Genomic DNA, 23,327 nt, shown 5'->3' with positions numbered 1-23,327 from the left:
TACTTGGTATTTGATCTTTTGTGCAAGTAAAAATTCTAGACTGTAACACATCCTTAAGAGTGTGGTCAGGTGTGCTAACTGTGCAGCGTGATTGCTTTAACAAGCGCAGCTGTGGAGGACACGGTCCTCTGTCTGCTCACTGACACCGGTGTCCCTCTCTTCCAGGATGGTCTGCGAGTCCCTGATAAACTCCGACACTCTCGAATGGGAGCGAACACAGCTGTGGGCCTTAACATTTAAACTGGTTCGGAAAATAATTGGGGGAGTGGATTACAAGGTATTTTTTTCTAATTGCAAGAAGTAGTTGCTTGCAGACATGATTAACTTTTCAGAGCGGTCGTCTTATTTTCGGGGGAGAGAAACTGACAGCTTTGTGTAATTTGTCCTACTTTTGATGTGTATTTCCTAAGGGAGGTTGAGATTTCTCAACCATCCCCACACCTTCTCTGCTGTCCTCCCAATATCCTTCAAGGACAGGTTGTCAGTAAAAGAGGGAAGACACACAGCATAGTCCACGTCCCTCATGCCACAAGTCTGGGCAGCGGGGCCCTCAGTGAAGGCACAAGAAGTGGGGTGTCACCTGTTGGCGCAGATGGCCTTGCTTTCCTGCAGGCTCATGTCCTTAACACGTATCTTTAACATTCAGCTCTTTTTTTGTTTGTTTTATTTTATTTTGCTTTTTGAACGCATTGTGTGGCCCAGGCTTGTTTGAGCCTCCTGGTGATCCTCCTGCCTCAGCCTCCTGGGTGCTCTGGGTTTCCAGGTGTGCACCACCATGGTGGTAGCATCTGCTCTTGACCGAAATGACCTATACCTGTGAGTTGTGCCACTCACTGATCAGAGCTGCAGACCCTGACCTTATGCTTATGTTTGCATTTTCTTTAATCTGAAATGACTTAATGACTTAGTGGATACTTATTTAAACCATGATTTAACTCATATTCGTTCTTTTTCTTTTTTCTGTACCGGCAATTGAACTCAGGACCTTGTGCTTGCCAGGCAGGTGCAGCGCCACTGAGCTACATTGCCAGCCTTCTGAGGAGCTTTTTCTGATATTTTCTCTTCACTCTTACACAGTTTGAGCCTTCTACTTATGGGTGGGCCTAATGAGTGGTATTCCATGTATCTGCCCGGGTTTTACCAGCTTGATCACACAGTGTGGACTCGGTAGATGGGTGTCGACTAAAACTTCTGTGTGTCAGTAAGAGACAGTGGAGATGAGGAGCAGACTAACCTGGGGACCCACTTGAAGGGTTACGAAAGGGAACGGAAGTGAGAACGCACTGGGGGAGTGCGTGGGAAGAGTCTCCTCCTCGCAGAGAGCTTAGCGTAGCTCCCACATCTTCGTGTTTGCTCATCCCCATCAAGGATGTTTCTGCCCAAAGCACAGGGTAAGATTTTTGCCCCTCAGAGCAGTAGAAACTCTTGTAATATTTTGATAGCTAAAAAAGCTATCAGTGTAGAAAGTTTAATTTTTATTCGTAAGTGATTTTCTTTACTCATACTGCGAGACATGAACTTAAAGTTCTCTGTGGGAGTGTGATTCTTCTCTTAGTGAGTGTTGGAACTTAAATGCCAACTCTGATTTGGAAACTCCGAAGGTGTGACCTTGAAGGAGTGCATATACTGAAGCCTTTGTATGTTTTGGCGAACTTGGGGCATTGCTTTGTTTTAACCCATGTCTTTTTTTCTTCTACCAGGGTGTTCGAGACCTCTTAAAAGCGATTTTGGAGAAAATCTTGACAATTCCTAATACAGTGAGCTCTGCTGTCGTACAGCAACTTCTAGCTGCAAGAGAGGTATCTAGATGTGCTTCAGATTCATTTCCATAGCCTAAAAAGGTCTAAAGTTTTAGCCATGCGTGGTGGCACACACCTGCAATCCCTGCACTCGGGAGGCTGAGCTACGAAGATCACTGTGAGTTCGAGTCTAACCTGAACTCCATAGTGAGACCCTGTCTTAAAAAGTGTTTGGATCTCTGCTCTTAAAACCTGTAATAGTTTGTGGGGTGTTTTATTTCTTGTACAAAAAAAAAACAACAAAACAAAACATATTCTTGATGATCTTTCAATATTATTTATTTATTTATTTATTTATTCATTTTTTGGTAGTGGGGATTGAACTCTGGTCCTTGTGTTTGCTAGGTCCTTGCTAATTCCCTGGCCCTTAATTTCACTGTTTTGTTTTGTCTATACTGGGGATTGAATTCAGGGCTTGCGGGGAAGGTGTGGAGCTAAATCCCTGGTCCTCAATTTTATTGTACTTTAAAATGAAATTTTAATTTTCAATTTTTGGTTCTTAAAAATGTGAACAACAATATAAATATTAAAGTATTTTGAAACATTGTAAGACATCAGCCTATGAACCACTTAAAATATTTCTGTTTTATAATTATTGTTGCAATTATTATTTTGGTCTATTGCTCTCCTAAATCTGAATATTTAAAGAATTTTAAAGATATTAACTATCTACAGTCTGTTGTACTTATTATCCTTCACTTTTAGATATGCTTAACGTTCTTTAAAGGAATTCCTGTACGCTAGTCTCCTTTTGTTTAATTGGCAAGTAAAAATTATTCAGATACATATATATGTGTATACGTTTGCCCTACATACTCACTTTTTTGTGGTGAAAATTGTTCAGATCTGTTCCCTTAGCATTTTAGGCATACAAGTGGAGTTAGTAACTGTCGCCATTGTAGTACAGTGGATCCTTGGCTTACAAACTCCATCGGTTCCTGCGGGCTGGTTGTGATTCAAGTTGGTTGTAAGTCAGTTCGGCTGAGCTCTGGACGTTTACCTGGGTACAGGCTGTAGACGAAAAGCGGCTGATGAATCTCCCTGTAACCTAACTGACCAGTTGTTTGTAAGTCAGGCTGGTTTTAACTCAAGGGTCCACTGTACAGAGTAGGTCTCTGAAGTTTATTCTGACTAATCAGCTGAAGTTGTATCCTTTGATCAGCATCTTCCCAGAAAAGCGGTCTTTCAGTTTTTAACACTGATTCTGCTGTTGTTTCCCGTTGGATTTAAAGGGGTGGATGCGGCCTGGGGCAAGCGCTGTCCTTTTCTGTTTCCTAGGTTATTGCGTATATCCTGGAAAGAAATGCCTGCTTGCTGCCAGCCTATTTTGCAGTCACAGAGATCAGGAAACTGTATCCCGAGGGAAAACTTCCACACTGGGTACATTTTATATTTAAAAAAATATAATAGAAATTAATAAAATTTAATCTTGCTTATATGGTCATTTTATTTCATTTCATTTTATTTTTTATGGACTAGGGATTGAATGGTTCCAAGGCTTTCTATGCTTATATTAAAATGTTTACTTTTATCTTTAGCTAACACACACTCTTTGATCGTGATACATTTCATTTCCCTGCCAGTTGAGACGTGTTTTCTGGCATTGGTTACAGATAGCCGAGGACGCGGTGGTGGGCTTGGTTTTATTCAGGGCCAGATGATAGATAATTGTCTGGAAGACAGAAAAAGGGAACTAATGCTTGAGTCATTACTGAGATACTGTGTGCTGGGCATTTAAATCTTTTCATGTTTTGTCTGTGCGTGTAGGTGATCCCTCAATTCAGAGTATCTTTATACTTATTTTCTTTTTTCTTTTTTTTTTTTAGTTACTTGGAAACCTAGTGTCGGATTTTGTGGATACCTTCAGACCCACAGCAAGGATAAACTCCATTTGTGGTAGGGTTATAACTGTACTAAACAGTGCTTGGGTTTTGGTGGACTTTTTCTTTGTTTGATCTGTGAACATGGCACTTTTGCGCTGAGCCACATCCTCAGCCCTTTTCTTATTTTTTATTTTGAGACAGGATGTAAGTTGCCCAGCTAGGCTTGAGTTTGTGATCCTCCTGCCTCAGCCTCCCTGGAGGCTGGCTGAGATTATAGGCGTGTGCCACCAGGCCCAGCTCTGACTGTTGAGCAGAGAGGGAGGATGATCTGTCATGCACATCTTGGTGGCTTGTCATTAGGTGACACTGTAGGAACTCATTCTTAGACTTGTTCTTGGGAGTTTTGTGAGCTGAGTGTAGGGAGGTGGAAACATTAGTGTGGAACTGTAGAACATGCCTAGGTTTTAGATGAAACCTTCCTGGGAGTTGCGTTACCTGATGACCAGAAAGACATTTTAAATCTCTGGGCAACTGGAAACCTTAGCAGACTTCGCCAGGGATGTGAGAATACCTGGTTCCTTCAGCCCATGTAATTCACATGTTTGCTCCACATTGTACTTAGTTTTCCATTTTCTTGTATTTGATTTGGTTCTCTGATCTTATAAAAACAGCCATGTGATATGGCGTCTTTGCAATGCCCAAGTGTACTGCTGAAGTCTTTCTAGAAATCGTGTTGGGCACAGAAGTGTCTGGGAAGTAAACCCATTATTTATCCTAGGACTAACTATCGAGTACTTCCTAGGAAGTGGTGCGATTCCAGACCCTGGAGGTATAAATACTCAACAGGCACTGGACAGATGTCCCTGAGGCCTCCAGCTTTGGAAACCAAGTGGAAACTGGTGCCCTGGCTTGGACTGTGGGGGTGAAGCAACTCCGGTTAGGACTCATAGAGCTTGCAGTGCCTGTGGATGGCCAAGTGGCAGTGTTCACTAGGCAGTCAGCTGTGTGAGCTGATGGTTGCATGCTACAGCTAAAGTCACGGGGACGTCCCGCATAGAGCTAGTCCCACGGGCCCTGGACTAGAATATCGGAGCGTCTGCACAGGGCCACCTTGTCAGTACATTAAACTCTGTGGGCTGCAGTCTGCTGCACCTATTCAGCTGTGCCATTTTATTATACTGCAAGAGCAGCTGGGCTCCGGCAAACCTTCACAGAGACAGATGCCAGCTAGGTTTGGCCGATGGGTTGCAATTTGTAGATCTTGGCCATAGACCTGGGGCCAAAATGCAACCTTTTTGAGTGTGGAAGCCCTGAATAAATTGACCTTTGGCCGTCAGGATGAAATATAATCATAGAAGATTCCCACACTTCAGTCTCATTAGAACGCTTTGAAAGCCATGGTTAAACCCGTACTAAGTCGGCATATACAGTTATTAAGTATTTGTGGAGTGAATGGAGGGGGTGGCATTGCTGTGTTCACATTTACTTAGATGCATTTTTGCCATATGTACAGGCCGCTGCAGTCTCCTGCCAGTTGTAAATAACTCAGGCGCCATTTGTAATTCTTGGAAATTAGATCCTGCAACTCTTCGTTTTCCTTTGAAAGGCCTCTTGCCGTATGACAAGGTATGTTACTAGGGACATGAGACTTTTGGTTCTGACGGCCTCCAGCCTAGAGTGCAGGAAGTGTGACAAGGGCTGTGTCTTCATGGTCTGGGCAAGTAAGGGAAAGGAAAAACTGGTGGCTTGTGTGTCGCACTGCGCCACTGCCCAGACACACCTGCAGTTGTGCTGTCCTGAGTGTCCATCCTCAGTGGTTCGTTTCGGGTAGAGTCTTGGAGATAGAGAATTCAGATTTTAAATTGACTCCTACACCAATGCCCTGCATTAAAAAAGGGATAGAGCCAGAACTGGAACTAGTCTGATTCCAGAATCCACACTCAAGCCCTGTGCTAATAAGTCATTCGTCCCCTCCTAATTTAGAAGTAATATTTATATTTTTCTCACAGGAGAGTGTGTGAAAACTCCTTTCCTGCTTAGATTTCTAAACAGAAAAATTTTTCCTTCCAGTGATGCTTAAAACTAATGGTATTGTTTTGGGCGTCACGTCTCAACATTTAATTTTCAAGGGAAGAGGGAGCATTTTCGGAACCATTGGAATTTTGATGTTCCCTTTACAGAGCATCACTCCAGACTGGCACTTTAATCAGCAATGTTGCTGACTGGACTACTACTGCTCCCCCCCCCACTTTTAATTGGGACTTTGCTTTTGGTTTTTATTTTTTGAGATAGGATTTCCCTATGTATTCCAGGCTGGCCTTGAATTCACTATGAGGCCCAGGCTGGCCTTGAGCTTGCCGTGATCCTCCCACCTGAGCATCCCAAGTGCTGGGATCACAGGTGTGGGCCACCGAGCCCAGCTAATTGTGACTGGATCTTCTGTAGGACCTTTTTTCTTGTGTTTTTTGATTTTTGGAGACAGGGTCTCACTATGTAGTTTAGACTGACCTGGAACTCACTATGTAGCCCAGGTTGGTCTCAAACTCACAGTGATCCTCCTGCCTCAGCCTCCCACTATAGTGCTGGGATTACAGATGTGAGCCACCACACCCAACAAGAATCCATTTTAAAGAAAAAAGAAACAGTTTGGAGAAATTAGAGAGGAACTATTAAAGGGTTTTACTTCACCATTACAGTGGCATGGTTTTCAAAGATGATCTCAAAACTCAGTCCATGAGATGTGTTTCCTTCTCTTTCTCTGTTATTTTTTATAAACTAGATTTGGTTATCAGATTTTGCAAGCTTGTAAACCTAGACTCTTCTGGAAAATTGACTTTGGTTTTCACAAAAAGGAAGCAAAGATCTCAGTGAAGTTTCTTTTTGTTCTTTTTTTTTTTTTTGGTACTGGGGTTTGAACTTGGGACCTTGCGCTTGCAAGGCAGGTAGCAGAACCACTGAGCTAAATCCCCAGCCCTTCAACAAGACTTCTTTTGCTACCGGACACCAAACTTGGGACCCTGCACTTGGGAGGCAGGTGGCAGAACCACTGAGCTAAATCCCCGGCCCCAACAAGGCTTCTTTATCAGAGCCATTGTCACCTAGGACAAAACTTTCATAAATGGACATTGTTAGGTTCTGAACTTGAGAAATGTGCACCTTTTATATTCTCTGGAAATTAGAGAGGGCATTACACTGGGGAAGGGATGGGAGGGTACAGGTATAGCATCATTACTTTTCCTTCTGTGTGACCTTGAGTAACTTCCTTAGTTGTTGAATGAGGCTTGTCAACAGAACTGTAAGCACTAAAATCCTGTAATTTTTTTCCCCATTAGATTCTGCCTACTGTGGGAAGGTAACAAGTACCTTTAGAAGATTTTTAAGTCCCAATTTAAAATAATCTGAATGAACATACGTGTTTCTCCTGAAGCAATAATTGTTTTCATTTTCTTTGAAGGATCTGTTTGAACCACAGACTGCTTTGTTGAGATATGTATTGGAGCAGCCTTATTCCAGGGATATGGTCTGCAATATGCTAGGTTTAAATAAGCAGGTACTGTATGATGGAATCCTAGTATAATCTGCATAGAATCTGCCTATTCTTTTCTCTTTTCTTTGCTGTAGCTGACTGAGCAAAACAGTTAAGAACTCTTTGGTGACTTTTTTTGAAGTATATAGTGTATCAAACAATGTCTTATTTCTATCATTTATATATTGTTTTAAGAATGTTTAAATTAAAAAGGCGATATTTTTACAATTGTTTATTTTGCATTGCTTTTTTTTCTATAAGGCCAGTTTCAAGTATACCTTTTGCCAGAGAAACCTACACATGACTGAACCATAATTTTTGCCCTTTTTTTGCTGTTTGGGGTGCCTATTTTTATAACCCTGGTATGTTCAGCGTGGCCGCCTTGCTGATTTTTTTTTTTTTTTTTTTTTTTTTTTTTTTTTTTTTTTGGTGTGTGTTTGTTTTTGGAGGTTTAACATGTGGCAGGGTTTGTGCTGACTCTGGGTTCCTTGAGGCTGGCCTCATAGTCACTGTTTTGTCTTTTCTTTTTTTCTTCCTTTATTTTTGTTCTGTCCTGTCTTGTCCTGCCCATCCTCCAATGCTCTAGACCTTGAACATTGCTCAGGTACGTTCACAACCTTACTGTTGTATTGTGACTAACGATACGCTGGCCGCTTTGTAGCCACTGATTCCATTTAGAGAATACGTGTATGGTCGGGGCTTGAAATTGGCAGGACCATGCTGAGACCAAGGCCACTAAAAACATTTCTTCTTGGGATATGAGAGTTATTTTTGGTGGATGGTTTTGTTTTTTTTGTTTTTGTTTTTGGTGTTTGTTTTTTTATATTCTTTTTTTCTTTTTTCTTTTTCTTTTTTTCTTTTTCTTTTTTTTTTTTTTTTTTTTTCTTTTTTTCTTTTTTTTTTTTTCTTTTTCTTTTTTTTTTTTTTTTTTTTTCTTTTTTTCTTTTTTTTTTTTTCTTTTTCTTTTTTTTTTTTTTTTTTTTTCTTTTTTTCTTTTTTTTTTTTTCTTTTTCTTTTTTTTTTTTTTTTTTTTTCTTTTTTTCTTTTTTTTTTTTTCTTTTTCTTTTTTTTTTTTTTTTTTTTTCTTTTTTTCTTTTTTTTTTTTTCTTTTTCTTTTTTTTTTTTTTTTTTTTTCTTTTTTTCTTTTTTTTTTTTTCTTTTTCTTTTTTTTTTTTTTTTTTTTTCTTTTTTTCTTTTTTTTTTTTTCTTTTTCTTTTTTTTTTTTTTTTTTTTTCTTTTTTTCTTTTTTTTTTTTTCTTTTTCTTTTTTTTTTTTTTTTTTTTTCTTTTTTTCTTTTTTTTTTTTTCTTTTTCTTTTTTTTTTTTTTTTTTTTTTTTTTTTTTTTTTAAGAAAGAGACAACACCTGGCACTCAGTTATGCCTGTCACTTTTTGATGGGTTCTTTTTCCTTCCCACTCCATTTTACTGTTTTCCTGCTTTAGGGCTAATGTTAGCCTGATGGAATTTTCAAGATGGAAAGATTTAGAGTAGCCTCTGTCTTTCCAGATTACTAAAACAAATAAAACCACAACAAAAATGCTTATGTTGCTTTGCCTTAAAACAAAAATAAAACAAAAAAAGAAAAGGAAAGCACTTGAATAGATATGCCACTTGTAAAAGTTGGAGTGGTAAACTTTATACAAGGAAGGCTTTTTTGGACATGGGGATAGACTGAGGAGCGTCTCGCCTGGAGGTGCCCCCACACCTCTGGACGCATACCGGTCTCTGTCAGCCTTGCTGGATGGGTCCTCTAGTGTGGGCTCCTCCGTTGCGGCCCCCTGTGGAGGGAGCGACACCACGGCCACACCTTGTCAGCCAAACTCTTGTGCAGTCCCAAGTCGGTTCCAGGACTTTTCACCTTTGAGATTTTAAGCAAAATAGTGGTTCCAGTTCTTTTTGATAAACAATTTTTGAGCCCAACACATTAAAACAGACCAGCTTTTTGATTTTAAAAAGACGTTCTTGTCTAGGTTATATAAAATAGCGTTCCTGTTTGCAATACTATAGTGAAGGTTGTGCCAGTGCTTCCATTTATAAAGCCCTATTTTTAAGGACATATAGCTTGGCCATAAAACTTGCTCAGTGTTGAAACTTTGCATGCCAAACTTCACCCCAGTAGCAATATCTCTTGTTATTTGAAGTATTTTCTTCTGAACAATTGACCAAGTTTCCTGGTTTGGACAAGCCTCTGTACTTCTCATACTGAAACTGCTTCGCCACTAGAGTGCCTGACAGTTACTCCTATAATCTTCCAATTTAGCATCTTAAATACCAAGTCATTAATTCTGGTCACCTTTCTCTTGAGTTAGAGGTAAGTATTTAGCCGACTTTGGAAGAAGGCTTCATGCGATCTCTCAACAGTAATTTTTTCTTATGAACCTTAAGTCATACTTGACTCAACTTTTTTTACGGTTTGATGGAGAAATGTACTCGTGGTTGTTTGAGCTGCGAGTATCTTCAGATAACCCCAGATACCTTCAACTGTCCACAGCTTTTTTTTTTTTCTTCTGGGTGGCAGATCTTCTCAAAAAGGAAATTGACAAAAACAGTTCCAGAAAGAATATTTCTGATCTGATCATTTCAAAAACAAGTTTCAACCTAAAAAAAGTTTATGACTAAGACATAAATCCATAAAAAATAAAGTTTATAATGGAAATGCTGACAGAACATTAATAGTGTAACATTGTCAAAAATTCATAGTTCATCAGTGACTGTTTTCATAGGAAACTAGCAAGGGGACTCATAGATGGAAGATAATATGCTCAACTGACTTGATATATTATTTTCACCTCCTGGAAAGTAGATTTTTAAAACGAGAACATAAAATATAAAAAGCATATGATAAAAAATAGCCAAATTGTCTTACCACAACTTTTATCATTACTGAACTATATCTTGTACTATACTTTCTTGTCTTTTCTCTAGCAATGCAATAATTTACTTGCAGCTTGAAACTTTTAAAGCTCTGTCACAATACATTTTCCAGTAGGAATTGGGCTCTATTTTACTCTAAATTGGTGACATTCAGGTCATGAATAGCCCAGGTCTATGACCAGCAAGGTGGAGGGCTGAACTTCAACTCTCAGTGGAAAAATATCTGTGTGTTTATATATGAGAGCTTGTATTGCTTTCTGCTGAGTAAAAATATTTATTTAAAGCAACTCGGATACACTCCCTTGTTCTTAGGGAGTGTGCATGAACTCTGGCTACAGTGAGACAGTTTACTCCAAACTAATCACTCAGTTTCTCTTGAAAATAACCTTGAAAGTTCCTAACTGACATCAGGCTCTGGTTCTCATTAGCAGCTTCTGTGGGTAAAGCTGAGAATTGCTAAATGCTATTAAAAGAAATTTTTCTGTCCTAATTTAAGCTGAACAGGCATTGCTTTAAAACTGATGTAGAGCACTGACACAGTGATTTGAATTAATACATAGCTCTCTTAGAACAGTATGTCAAGTTTTCACTGCCGAAGTGGTAGTAGGACCGTTTACTTGCAAAATACCAAGTGCCACTCGGTGTAGGATATGGGATAATAAGATCGAGAAACATGATCCTCTGTCAGTTGAAGTAGTGGTAGGAAGGAGTTGGGGGAACAAGTAAAGGTTAATGTTAATGTTTCCCTTAGTGCCTTGTGCCTGATTTGTAGCTTTTACCAGAGCTGAATATTCAAAACTATGTTCAGTACAACTTGGGGCATGATATAAAAATAGAATTGTTAAAATACTGAGTTTAGGTATTCTTATTGTTAAAACAGTCTTTACCTAAATATACATATAGATATGATATAAACAAAAAAATTTCACTACATTTCAGTGTTTGCAGCCTTAAATTGACTGATGCCTTCAGAAAACAGGAAGTAAATAGCCAAAGGTTTAGCATTGCTGACATGCAGAATAGCTTAGCCTAGTGACTGATGATTTTATTCATAGATGATTAAATTGCTTTGCAAATGTTCATTTATTCCACTTTGTAAAATAATCTATGTGGTAGAGTCTTAATTTTATGCATCTGTAATAATTGCAAATTAAAGAAAAAGGTATTTTTTCAAAGTAGCAGCTCAGATCATTTTATGTTTTAGACTTTTTGATATTATCAAAAGAAAATAACATAATAAGGCAGTCTTTAAACTTGGATTGAGAAATATCCTTAGTTTTATCCAAAAACTCCCTGGGAAATTTATAGTTAATCCTGATAGCTGTGCAGCTACCATGACCTACCGGGGCTTTACCAGAAAAGTAGGGGAGAATCTTCAGTCATGGCTGGCATACCCTGGAAAATCATCAGCTTTAACTGTAAGCTTCCCAGTTGTTTTTTACTTCTTCTAAAGTTTAGTATTTTTGCTTTCCTTTTTAAATCATTAACTGTTTGACCATCATGATATACTTAAAAATCAGGTGCAAATCTAGTTTTTTTTTTTTTTTTAATGTAGCTAAAACTAAAAAGGGAAACATCAAAGTGACTCAGGTGCAGAGTACAGATTTTATTTAGTGTGCTTTTTTTTTTTTCTTCAAGTAAAGTGATAGGTGACCACCTAGGATAGAGAGAGAAGTAGATTACAAATCAGTTAGTTGGCAAACTAGAAGCAAATTCTCGTAAAAAATTCCTACTGGAAATCCTGGCTTTACTTCTTTTCACAAATTTTTCTGACTCTTGTATACTTTGAATGATCTCACTCTAAATTTGTGTTGTCTGACACATTTCTTAGGTTGTTGGTGGTTGGCAGAACTAGTGAATTTCAAGCCCTGTACACAGTAGTTTTGCATGCTGACTTCAGAAATAGTCTTTAGTGTTGTCTGTTGCACTCTGCTCTGCTGCGTAATGACAGTTACATTCGGAGGAACAGTGCTGTAGTCACCAGTGGTGTTAATATTGCTCTTCGTAAACCTGTAGTGTGGTTGGACCGTGATCATGGCATTGTGTTTGGGGAAGAACACGAAGCGACCATTAATGCTCCTGTTTGGTTAGATGTTTGTTGTATCTGCATGTTTGAAGAAAGTGCAGCTGTATCGGAGCTTTACAATATGGAGCTGGCAAAGAGCATGCAAAAGGGGATGCGATCCATTATGTTTTGTTTATTTCTAAATTTGTCCCCATTTTGCATTTTTTCCTCTAAATTTAAAGAAATCATATCCCTTTTTCATGGCAAAAGAATGGTAATTACATCTAAAGTCCAGGGGAAAGCATCTATATTAGTAATTATATTCACTGAAAGGCTTCTGCCTACCTGCTACTAATTCATATATTTTTAAAGGAAAAATAAATGGCCTTTCAAAAATGGCTTAACATTTCTTTTGGTTAAAAAAAATATATATATTTGTAAATCACTTTTTAAAATCACAAACCTTTTTGCCTCTAGAAAGGGAAGTTGCATTTTCATTGTTAGTGTTTAAACTCAGTTCTTTTTCTTGTTTTAGATTTTAAAGTGGTCTAATTTAAAATTAAAGCTGCATTATGTCTGCCTTCTGAGGGGAGAGAACAGAAATTAATTTAGAGATGAATTTTTTTGTTGATTGGGGAAGAAATTTTAATTTTAATAGGATTGTAACCACACCTTGAAAAACGGCTACTTAGGTTTATCTCTATAAATATGTGGGTTGTTACTTCCCACTAAATAGATTCACGTACTGTGTTATTTGCTCTCTCTTAATACTTGATCCCTGGAAACTTAGGTTTTTCATCTTTTGAGCTAAGTTATGAAATGAATAGTTTTTCCCACTTTGTTTGGCTTTTAAAATTACTTTTTCCAAAGAATAAATATAATTTTGTACTGTTTTGTGCCCTTTGTCAGATTGAAACATTGATATCTGTTGTAGAAGTCAAAACTTAATGGGAAACCTGTTTTGTGGAAGACCTAAAAATGATTTTTTCACGAACCTCCTCCGCGGTGCTATCGTGACATGATGCAGCTTTAATAGACTGAAGCTAACCCTAACTTCCTGAGTTCGACCTCATTCCATGCTTCTCAGCCTGTTAGTACTTCGGCGCCTTCACTGGTGACGCTCAGGCTCCCCGGGAGGCTTGTGGAATACTGTGTCCCATCTCTGCCCCACAGCACAAGCAGCGCTGCCCTGTGCTGGAGGACCAGCTGGTGGACCTGGTGGTATACGCCATGGAGCGGTCCGAGACCGAGGAGAAGTTTGACGATGGGGGCACCAGCCAACTCCTGTGGCAGCATCTCTCCAGCCAGCTCATTTTCTTTGTGCTTTTCCAGTTTGCCAGCTTTCCACACATGGTCCTTTCTCTTCACCAGAAGGTATGTCCCACAGCCGGCAGCCACCTCGCCTTTGTAGCATATTTTACACTAGTGGCACCACATTGTCGTTTCAGAAATGGCGGGAGTTGGAGCCCTCATTTCTGTCCTGGTCAGGACTTTCATGGTCTTATTTTTTACTTTCTTGTTATTGGATTTCGTCATTCATTCTACATATTCACAGTGGAGGGACCAGGGGATACACGTGAAAAGGCCTTATAATACCCCAAGGAGCCCTCACTAGAGCGAAAGCTGTGTGTAGAAACAGTTTGATGGTAATGTGGTTGTCAGCATCATGGAAACATGTTTCCCTGGACGGGTGTGGAAGGGAGTAGTCCCTAATAAAGACTGCGGGACTGGCTATCAGAGACCTTCATGCTGATGCTTGAAGCATGTTGACATTTGCCAAGAAGAGAAAATAGCAAAATATTTTCCTGCCAATAAGATCATCATTTGGAATGGGATGGACATGTGTGAGAACTGGAGAGAAAAATACAGAGGAGGAAATGTTGGTGATAAGATAGGGAGGCAAGAAGAGACACAGAGAACTCTATACGTTCTGTAGTGACAGCTTCCATTTTCTTTCGGCAGCACTGAGGAGAAGAGTGGCTTCGTTATTTACAGTTGGAAACTTTTACTACGACCCCATGGAGAAAGATGGTAGAGTGGGGATGGATATGGGCAGTACCAGAGGCGGGGAAAGGAGAGCGATCTGGGCAGTGGGCTTGCAGGAGGGAGAAGATGAGCAGGGGGTCCGGGGTGCCGGGCGCCATGAGGACCGGGTGACTGACAGGTAGCTGAGTGAGGCGGGTTTGTACCCTGCTTCCTATGTGGGTGACAAACCCAAGGAGGGGAAGGGTGAGTGTGAGAGTCAGTGTTCAGGAACAGCTGGCTTTAGTCAGAAGGCTACAGATACCTTCAGTGGGAGCAGACTGGACGTCAAGACGTCTGTGACATCTCTATGACGTAGGTCACTGTATTTAGTGGAAAGCACAAAGCTTTCTGTAAAAGCTGTAAACTCCTTGAATCATCACAGCCTTGGCCTCACCGTTGGTTTCTCTATAATCTCAGTAAACCAGGTTGCTGGCCGTGCTTCTTTTTTGTTTTGGTGCCAGGGATCAACAGTCAGGAACTTGTGCTTGCGGGAACCACTGGGCTAAATCCCCGTCCCAAAAGGGGTTATTTTTATGAACCATCTGGCCTCTTTGGCTCATTCTTTTTTTAAATTTTAGTTTACTTTTTTTTTTTTTGGTACCAGGGATCTAACTCAGGACCTTGTGCTTGTGAGGCAGGCGGCGGAACCACGGAGTTAAATCCCCAGCCTGGCCATGGTTCTTCATTCTGTTGTTTTGGGCCTGTGGCGAGAGGGTGCATCACAGTGGCATCAAGGCAGCGGAAACCTGTGGCTCTTGGGGGCTGGACTGAGGCGGCAGAGAGAGAGAGAGAGAGAGAGAGAGAGAGAAAGTGTGTGTGAGTGTGAGACCTGACTTCTTCCACGAGGCCCCCTCCTGAGGGTCATCAGCTCCTAGCAGTGCCCTGCCAGGGCACTTCAGCACTGGGGCCTTTGGGCACATTTAGGGTCCAGACTCTTCACACCAGGGATTTTCTGTAAAAGGACAACTACGCCCCATAGCTTTCTGCACTCAGCGCTTGACGCAGCTGTACATCCACTGCTTTCCATCTCTTGCAGCTGGCAGGGCGCGGGCTGATTAAAGGCAGAGACCATCTGATGTGGGTTCTCCTGCAGTTCATCTCGGGGAGCATTCAGAAAAATGACCTTGCTGATTTCCTCCCTGTCATGAAGCTCTTTGATCTCCTGTACCCAGAGAAAGAGGTAAGTTTTACTGATAGTTACAGTGGAACGAGAGAATTACTTCTAAGATGTGTTTAAGGATTTTAATATGGGTTTTATTTTTTGTTTTTTTACACTTGATCTTAGCCAAAAGGCCAAGAAGTGATTGTTTTTTGTTTTTTTAAGCACTGGATCTGGGTGAATTTTTTTTCCCCTCATTTTGTGATTAACCCCATCACATCTTGGGCATTCAGTCTTTTTTATTAGTTGACTTAAAAAGAGTTTGAACTAGGTTATTCCGTGCCCCCCCCCTTTTTTTTTGGTAGCCGGAATCAAACTCAGGGCCTTGTGCTTGCCAGGCAGTCGCTGTGCCCCTGAGCTACATCCCTGGCCCTATTTTTAAAGCCTACCCAAAGTCACCATTGAGATCTCGTGTAATGAGCTCTTTTTCTAATTCTTTGTAGGTCTACAATCTTTGGAGGGACTGATACTGTTTTTGTTTTGTTTTGTACTGAGGGTCAAACTTGTGTCCTTGACCTTAGCAAGGCAGGCGCTGGAACCACTGAGTTAAATTCCCAGCCCAGGACTAATATTGTTTTGAACAATACAGATTATTGCGTGGCCAGCACAAGTGCCTGTTAATATTTATTTCCAGTTTGTCTGATGAATCTCAGTAGCCTTCCTCCCAGTGTTCTGTTATATAAAGTATTTGATGAACATGTGGTGTATTTCAGTAGTTGCCATTTTTTAAAGAAGTATTTCTATTGGAAAATTTAAAACACACAGAAAATAGAGTGAGAGCAGTAAACCTCCATGTGTGCATCACCTAGAAATATTCTTGTTTCATTTTTCTTTTTTGTTAATTATGGACTATTGTAAAGCATATTCTAGACATCCATATCCCTTCAGCCATTAATATTCAGTATGTTTAATGATAGTCATTTAGACTGCGCATTTGTTAGATTTTGGGGGCCTGTACTGGGGATTTAACCAGGGACTTGCTGAGCTGCATCTCATACCTTTTTTATTTCTTTTGAGACAGGGTCTTCCTAAGGGGCTCAAACTTGCAATTCTTCTGCCTGAGTCCCCCAAAGTGCTGGCATTAGAGGCATGGCGCACCACCTGTGGCTTGTTAGACTTTTATGTTCTTGGGAAGCAGATACACTTTTAAGGGGTGGGGGAAAAGTCCTAGTGTGCTGCTGCAAAGTGGGAGAACTGTAGATAGCTGTGAGGTGTGTGTATCTCCGAGACCGAGAAGGAATGGTTTTGAGTAATTTTGCTATAAAGAAGTAGTTGATGTTTGAAGAGACAGATACGTTAAACTTGATCACATGATGTATCAGAACGTTACAGGACCCCTTAAGTATGTGCAATTTTTGTGTTTTATATATTATTTTTAAGTAAATTTTATTTATTTATTTTTTTATTCTTTTGGTTTTTCGAGACAGGGTCTCACTGTGTAGTTGAGACTGACCTGGAACTCACTATGTAGGCCAGGCTGGTCTCAAACTCACAGCGATCCTCCTGCCTCAGCCTCCCGAGTGCTGGGATTACAGGCGTGTGCCACCACATCTGACGTAAATTTTATTTTAAAGAGTGTATTAGAGGTTTTCTGCCTTGCAGCCAGCCAACCATGAACTGAAACCATGAGCCAAAATAAATCCCTTCTCCTTTTTACCATTGTATCATTGAAAATTCTGGGCATTAAGTAGGTACCTCAGGTCATGCCTGAGTAGTCTTTAAAGAACTAGAGAATAAAAGCTACTCTAGAACACTACAAAGCTTAAAAGTAGTCTCAAAAGAATCAAGAAAATTGGCAAGAAACTTAACTACCTGTCAAGTTGAACACCATAAATGAAGAAAAGAGCTCCAAAATCTTAAGCAAATAGTATTTATAGTGTCTGGTACCCAATAAAAATTATTATTATTATTTTAATAAAAAGTATTATTTATTTTTTTAGTAAAATTATTTGTTAAAAAGTGTATTAGAAATTACATTTTTAGGATATGTGGTATGATAAAAAATATGGTGAATTAAAAAAAAATCTTTGAGTAAAAGACACGATGCCATTCATTATCCTGAAAATGCTCCTTGCTCTAAACACACACTCCCCGTCACCCTTCTGAGCAGTTCTGGAGGCCTCTCCCCTGGGTCGTCAGCTGCACCGCGTGTCTGCCTCCGTGTCCTGAATGCATTCAGAACGTTTCCCCTTCGTGGTCATTTTGGCTTTGGGCAGGAACTGCAGTGTGGCACAGATACAGGGAGTAGAGTAGATGAGGACACCAGGATGTTTTTATTTGACAGAAATTGCCATAAATGTTGGATCATCAAGGCGTGATCACAAATAGCCTGCATGTTTTCATTTAAAAACTTGTTCTGGTAACAGATACTTTGCCGTTGATACCCCTCAAGATACTCTCCCTTGATTTGGACACACTTATGCTGATGTTCTTGCAATGCAGTGTGTCTCTTCACTGTAATTTTTTAAAAATTTTAAAATCCAGCATATTTTTGATCACTCCTGTATCACATTTAATAAGATTTCATAGTAATGTCTAATTTTTTTTTAGAAGTTAAGTGATTTTTGTTTGAGAGCGGTCTCTGGTAGTAGGTCCTATTACTTTGTTGGCAACTCAACGCAGGCCAAATAAAAGATCTTGTAACTGTTTTAAAATCTTGTGTTGTTAGAGCTTCTGATTTGTGTTACTGAATAAAGAACCACTGGGGCTACATTAAAATAGGATATTTAAAAAATATATACCAGAAAAGAATTACTGAAATATATGTGATTAAAAATTTGATTGTTTCTCACAACATGCTAATTGTTATTTTTTAGTATATCCCCGTTCCTGATATTAACAAACCCCAGTCAACTCATGCCTTTGCAATGACTTGTATTTGGATTCATCTCAACAGAAAAGCCCAAAATGGCAACTCCAAGCTACAGATTCCAATCCCTCATTCGCTAAAACTTCACCATGAGTAAGTTACTTTTGCTTAATGGTTAACATTCTGTTTAGTAAGCAAGGACGGTAAACTCACATTGCTCTCAGTGTTTGTGAGAAGCTTGGAAAGCTTCCCACTCTCACTGGATATGAGGCTGCGTATTGAATGTGTTTGTCAGAACCAGAGAATTAACTAGAAGCTGCATCAAGAAATGAGCAGATGAACTAATCGAGTTTATGTCCATGAGTGTATATCGTGTGTGTATCATTGGGGTTTTTTTATTTAAAGACTGATCTTTGTTTTTATCTGTTGTATTTTAAAGGTTAGTTGAATGCCTTAACTTTTACTTCTGTGAAGATACATGAAATTTCTCAAGTGCTTAGGATTTGAGCTTGATGACAAAACATGTTTCATTCTCTGGGCCATTGAGATTAGCTGAGCTGATTGCTAGTGTGCTCCGTACGCATCTGCCTGCCTTAGAGGCAAAGACGCCGGGGAGAAGCCCTTCCCAGGTAGCATCGGGCTGCTGCTGAGGATGCTGGGAAGAGCTGAGCTCCCTCAGAGCTCCCCCTGGGCTTCTCAGATGAGACCATCAGTGGTCAGGATCTGTCATCTGCTTTTGTCCTGTGAGACACCCGTAACATATAAGGGCACTTATGATGAAGGCATGTTCTGTGTTTAAGCTGATAGATAATAAACAGAAGCCTAGTTCATGGGTGTGTGAGTTAGTTCTCATTCTCTGAAACTTAACCTAATATAGTGCTTATATATCATATATACTTAGCAAAATATCCATTAATTTTTAACTTACAGTTATTTGGATTTCTTCAGAAATATTACCCAGCTTTTACATATGTTTGCACTGTGTACTTCACATAAAACCTGTTATAGGAATAAAAATATGGTAGCATTAGTAAATAATTGCTTTAAGTTGAAAATTTTAAAATACAAGTTAAGGTCAGGTGTGGTAGTATATGCCTGTAATCCCAGCACTTGGGAGGCTGAGGCAGGAGGACTACTGAGGCCAGCCTGGGCTACATAGTGAGTTCAAGGTCAGCCTGAACTATATAGTGAGATCCAGTCTCAAAAAGTAAAAATTAAAATGCAAGTTTTAACTTTGTGGAAATTGTATTCTTTCTGTTTAATGTGAATTTTTAGGTTCCTTCAGCAAAGTCTTCGCAATAAAAGCCTGCAGATGAATGACTATAAAATTGCCCTGCTGTGTAATGCATACTCTACAAATTCAGAATGTTTTACACTACCCATGGGTGCTTTGGTAGAAACTATTTATGGCAATGGAATTATGAGGATACCCCTCCCTGGAACGAGCTGTTTGGCTTCAGGGTCTATAACTCCCTTACCAATGAACCTTCTGGATTCCCTCACGGTTCATGCAAAAATGAGGTGTGTCCTTTTTATTTTATTGACTCCATGTCTGGGAATTGCTATCAGGGTAGTATAAATTTGGTTTCATGATCTTGTAAGTTTTATAGTCAGATATATTTAAAAATAATTAGATTTAGGTGGCACCACACCTGCCTCATAAGCACAAGGTCCTGAGTTAGATCCTGGTACCAGAAAAGAAAAAAAAAAGATTTATTTTGTTAAAAAGATGAATGTTGTTAATTTTACAAATTCTAGAATATACAAATGAAAATAATTGCCATAAGAAATATACATTATAAAATTGTTTTATATATTGTTAGTCTTTTTTAATATGGCTAATATATGGATTTATATTTTTTTGTTGGGCAAACATATTTGTTCTGATCATCATATTTCATGATTTCCTATAATAATCAGATACTTTTTCAGCTTATGTTTTTCAAAAATATTTTTTAAATTGCTGCAAACCTTTCTATGCTTCTGTACCTAATGATTTAAACAGTTCCACATTGTTGAGCATGGAGATTTTTCATTATCATCTCATAATAAAGATGACAATGGAGACTGTCTTTATGGCAGCCTTTGCAACATCCATACTTTGATTTTGTATTCACTGTTTTTTATTATTATTATTATTCGTACTAGGGATTAAACTCAGGACCTTGTGCTTGTGAGGCAGGCACAGTGCCACTTAGCTAAATCGCTGGCCCTGTGTGTTTTCTTACTTAATTTATATTCTTAAATCATTTTCTGGAAGTAGAATTGCTGACTCCGGGAATGTGGCATTATGTTTATTACACACAGGGGCACCTTTCAAATTGCCATCAGATTTTTCTAAGAGACAGGTGAGCTGGGTGGGTGGTGCACACCTGTAATCCCAGCACTCGGGAGGCTGAGGGAGGAGGATCGCTGTGAGTTTGAGACCAGCCTGGGCTACATAGTGAGTTCTACAGTGTGAGCCCTGGTCTCAAACACTGTACCCCCAAAAGAAAAGAGACAGAAAGGCTTCTTCTCAGTGTGATTCTGGCACATCCAGTGCCCAGGGAGCCAAGGAGCGTGTAAGGCCTGGCGGGTGCAGATGGGAGCCACGTGTTTGTGCAGGCAGCGCCATGCAGGCCAAGGCCAGCTGGAGAGCCTCGGCTTCCGTCCGGAAGCGCTGCTGCCCCTCCAGCTGCTTCTGCGTCTTACACCTAGATGCAGATAAATAGATGTCAAGCTTCACAAGTCTGTGAAAAGGATCATGCTTCAGATTTGTATTTCTAGTCCTCAGCCTTTAAGTAGTGACCCAAGGAACACAGCTGTGGGCTTCAGGTGAGCATCGGGCCTAGAAAAGCTACGACGTTGTTCGCAGTCAGCGCTGCAGTAGAACTGTGTATGTTCTGCCTGTGTGTATGACAGATGGGACAAAGGCCTGTGGAGCCCTAGCACTTGGGCATCAGCAGTGATTTATTAAATAAATCTCTGGCGAAAGTGACTCTATTTCTCAAATGTATTTGGTTACATATTTGAAAAACACACTGAAAGCACTGAAGCATGCTCTTAGAAGTTGTACCGAGTTTTTTTGCCCGTGACAGGGATTCTGGTGCGCGTTGAAAGCGCCTCCACCCTCAGTCCAAGAGCTCCGTAGAAAGCAGAGTTCACCTTCGGTTGTGTGCTGGTCATTAGCAGTTGTCCCCAACAGGTTAAGTAGGTGAAATGAGTCACGTGGATTTGAATCAGTTCAGTCTCTTTCACACTGAGTTACTTATAAGTACATAGCCACTGTATTTGTATAAAAAGCATGAGTACTGTATTTATCATCTTCCCTTTTGTTTCTTCAGCCTTATTCACAGCATTGCAACCAGGGTGATAAAACTTGCTCATACAAAGTCCACCGTGGCATTGGCTCCGGCTCTGGTGGAAACCTATAGTCGTTTATTGGTCTATATGGAAATAGAGTCTTTGGGCATCAAAGGATTTATCAGTAAGATGACTTTCTGGTGTTTATAAACCATCAATTCATTCATTAAGCCAATGAGTGCACTTCCAGGTGCTAGGAATACAGCAGTGAACAAGAGTCCTGGCTGTCATGGGGCATCCATACTCAGGAGGGGCAGACAGTAAAGCAAACGTGAAGAATGCGCCTTGCGGGAGTTGCGTGCTACAGAGAGGAGGGGAGGAGGGCTGAGGTCAGGCCAGCGGCTGCATCCTTAAGGGTCTGGTGAGAGAGGGGTGAAGGGGAGGAGCTTGGGGTGCAGTGCACAGGCAGACCTGGGCCTCTGCAGCAGTGCTGCGCTCCGTGAGTGCTGAGGTTGGGTGGCGGCAGGGAGGGAGTTTTCTTCTGCCACAGAATACGTGTCACAAGCCTGTGGGATTTTGCAGTTCTCAAGAATAGATTTTCTTTTCTTTATTTTCTTTTTAGAGTATGAAAATTTTATTGAGGGAAAGGAAGCTTCTATCTAAGAAAGACGGAGAGGGAACTGGAAAGTGGGTTGCCCTGCATTTTCTTTCCTAATATAGAAGTATTTTTCTGATCATGGTGTAGCACTAATAGAGTGTAATTTTAATTTTAACCACAGAAACTCTTCCTTGCAGATAATTGAGGTAGAATACAACTTTCTTGGGAGGGAGGGAAGCAAGGTAGGATGTGATCAAATATTTGTATTAAAAAGGGACCCTCGGGCTAGGGGTGTAGCGTAGTGGTAGAGGCCTTGCCTCGCATGTGTGAAGCCCCGTTTTAGTCCCTCCAGCACCTCCCCTGCAAAAGTGAACCTTGTACTTCTCAGAAAGTTGGGAATATTAACTTTCTTAATGGAAAGATATTGAGAAGCGAGGAAGGTTACAGTAAACTTTCAGATCTTGTCTCATTTTTTCATTTTAGTTTTTCTGACTAAGTTGAGACCCATTCATCAGATTACACAAAGAAAAAACAGACGGTGTAATGACCCTTGGCTGTAAGACCCCGCAGGCAGTGGTGGCAGTAGTGGCAAACCTATAGCAGGCAGCCGGCTTTGTGTTATCTTTGAAAGCTTCCACGGTTCACCAGCAGTGCCCTAGGGTCATGTGCTCATAGGCGGGGCTTTTGGAAGGCTCACAGCTGACTTGCTGTTAGGAGGTGGGGTCTGGGCAGAAGAGGTATGGTCGGATGGGAGGGTTCCTCTCCCTCCCCAGCTCCTCCTCTGCTGTGGGCTTCCAGTCCTCTACCACACCCCTCTGCCGAGTTGGCCAGCCAACTGGAGTGAAATATGAGACAAAATAAACTGCTCCTCCTTTAATCTGTGGATGTTGGGTATTGGTCACACTGACAAAAAAAAAATGACTCAGGGCCGGGGATTTAGCTCAGTGGTGCCACAACTGCCTTGAATTCGCAAGGTCCCGAGGTTGATCCTTGGTACCAAAAAAAAAGGGGACTGAGAGATTTTGTTATATAATTGGGACCTGGACTTCCCCCTACAATATTAAAGTAGAAAACGAGAAAATATAGAGAATACATATGTCCTTTCACGTGTGTGTTCAAATCTTCGTATACATTTTATTTAACATGGCTTTCTTCAGCTCTTTTATTTATTTAAAATAAATTTTGGATTGGGGATTTAAGCTCAGTGGTTTCAGCACCTGCCTCGCAAGCACAAGGTCCTGAGTTCCATCTCTGGTATCAAAAAAAAAAAAAAAAAAAAAAAAGAATAAATAACTGTTATTTTAACTTTATCCCCTTGCCGGCCAAGCCCACTCCCTCCCTATGTACAAAAGTTTTGATTCTATATTTTCCTTTTATTTTCTTTCAGCTGTCTTATATAGCTTGTAATGACTGGGGTCTTAAATTGTG

The 23,327-nt window shown here is 40.2% G+C and overlaps 1 protein-coding gene across 2 annotated transcripts in view; it reads left to right on the top strand.

Moving 5' to 3' along the window:
- The window catches only part of Med23 (mediator complex subunit 23), a 44,937-nt gene that overhangs the window by 5,197 nt on the left and 16,413 nt on the right, over positions 1-23,327 (top strand). Inside the window, exons 4-15 of one of the 2 annotated variants that reach the window (XM_010639121.3) lie at positions 166-277; positions 1,701-1,799; positions 3,078-3,179; positions 3,626-3,695; positions 5,136-5,248; positions 7,077-7,172; positions 7,735-7,752; positions 13,200-13,400; positions 15,088-15,231; positions 18,027-18,172; positions 19,295-19,540; positions 21,343-21,485. In XM_010639121.3, the coding sequence (XP_010637423.1) occupies positions 166-277; positions 1,701-1,799; positions 3,078-3,179; positions 3,626-3,695; positions 5,136-5,248; positions 7,077-7,172; positions 7,735-7,752; positions 13,200-13,400; positions 15,088-15,231; positions 18,027-18,172; positions 19,295-19,540; positions 21,343-21,485 (1,490 nt within the window). The remainder of the gene's footprint in view (positions 1-165; positions 278-1,700; positions 1,800-3,077; positions 3,180-3,625; positions 3,696-5,135; positions 5,249-7,076; positions 7,173-7,734; positions 7,753-13,199; positions 13,401-15,087; positions 15,232-18,026; positions 18,173-19,294; positions 19,541-21,342; positions 21,486-23,327) is intronic. The other variant, XM_010639123.3, reaches the window with a different exon arrangement.

The sequence above is a fragment of the Fukomys damarensis genome, unplaced genomic scaffold, assembly GCF_012274545.1.
Source record: "Fukomys damarensis isolate Sample0158 unplaced genomic scaffold, DMR_v1.0_HiC HiC_scaffold_14, whole genome shotgun sequence".
Lineage (NCBI taxonomy): Eukaryota > Metazoa > Chordata > Mammalia > Rodentia > Bathyergidae > Fukomys > Fukomys damarensis.
The sequence above is the reverse complement of the archived record's forward strand: the minus strand, read 5'-3'. Positions and strand labels throughout refer to the sequence as shown.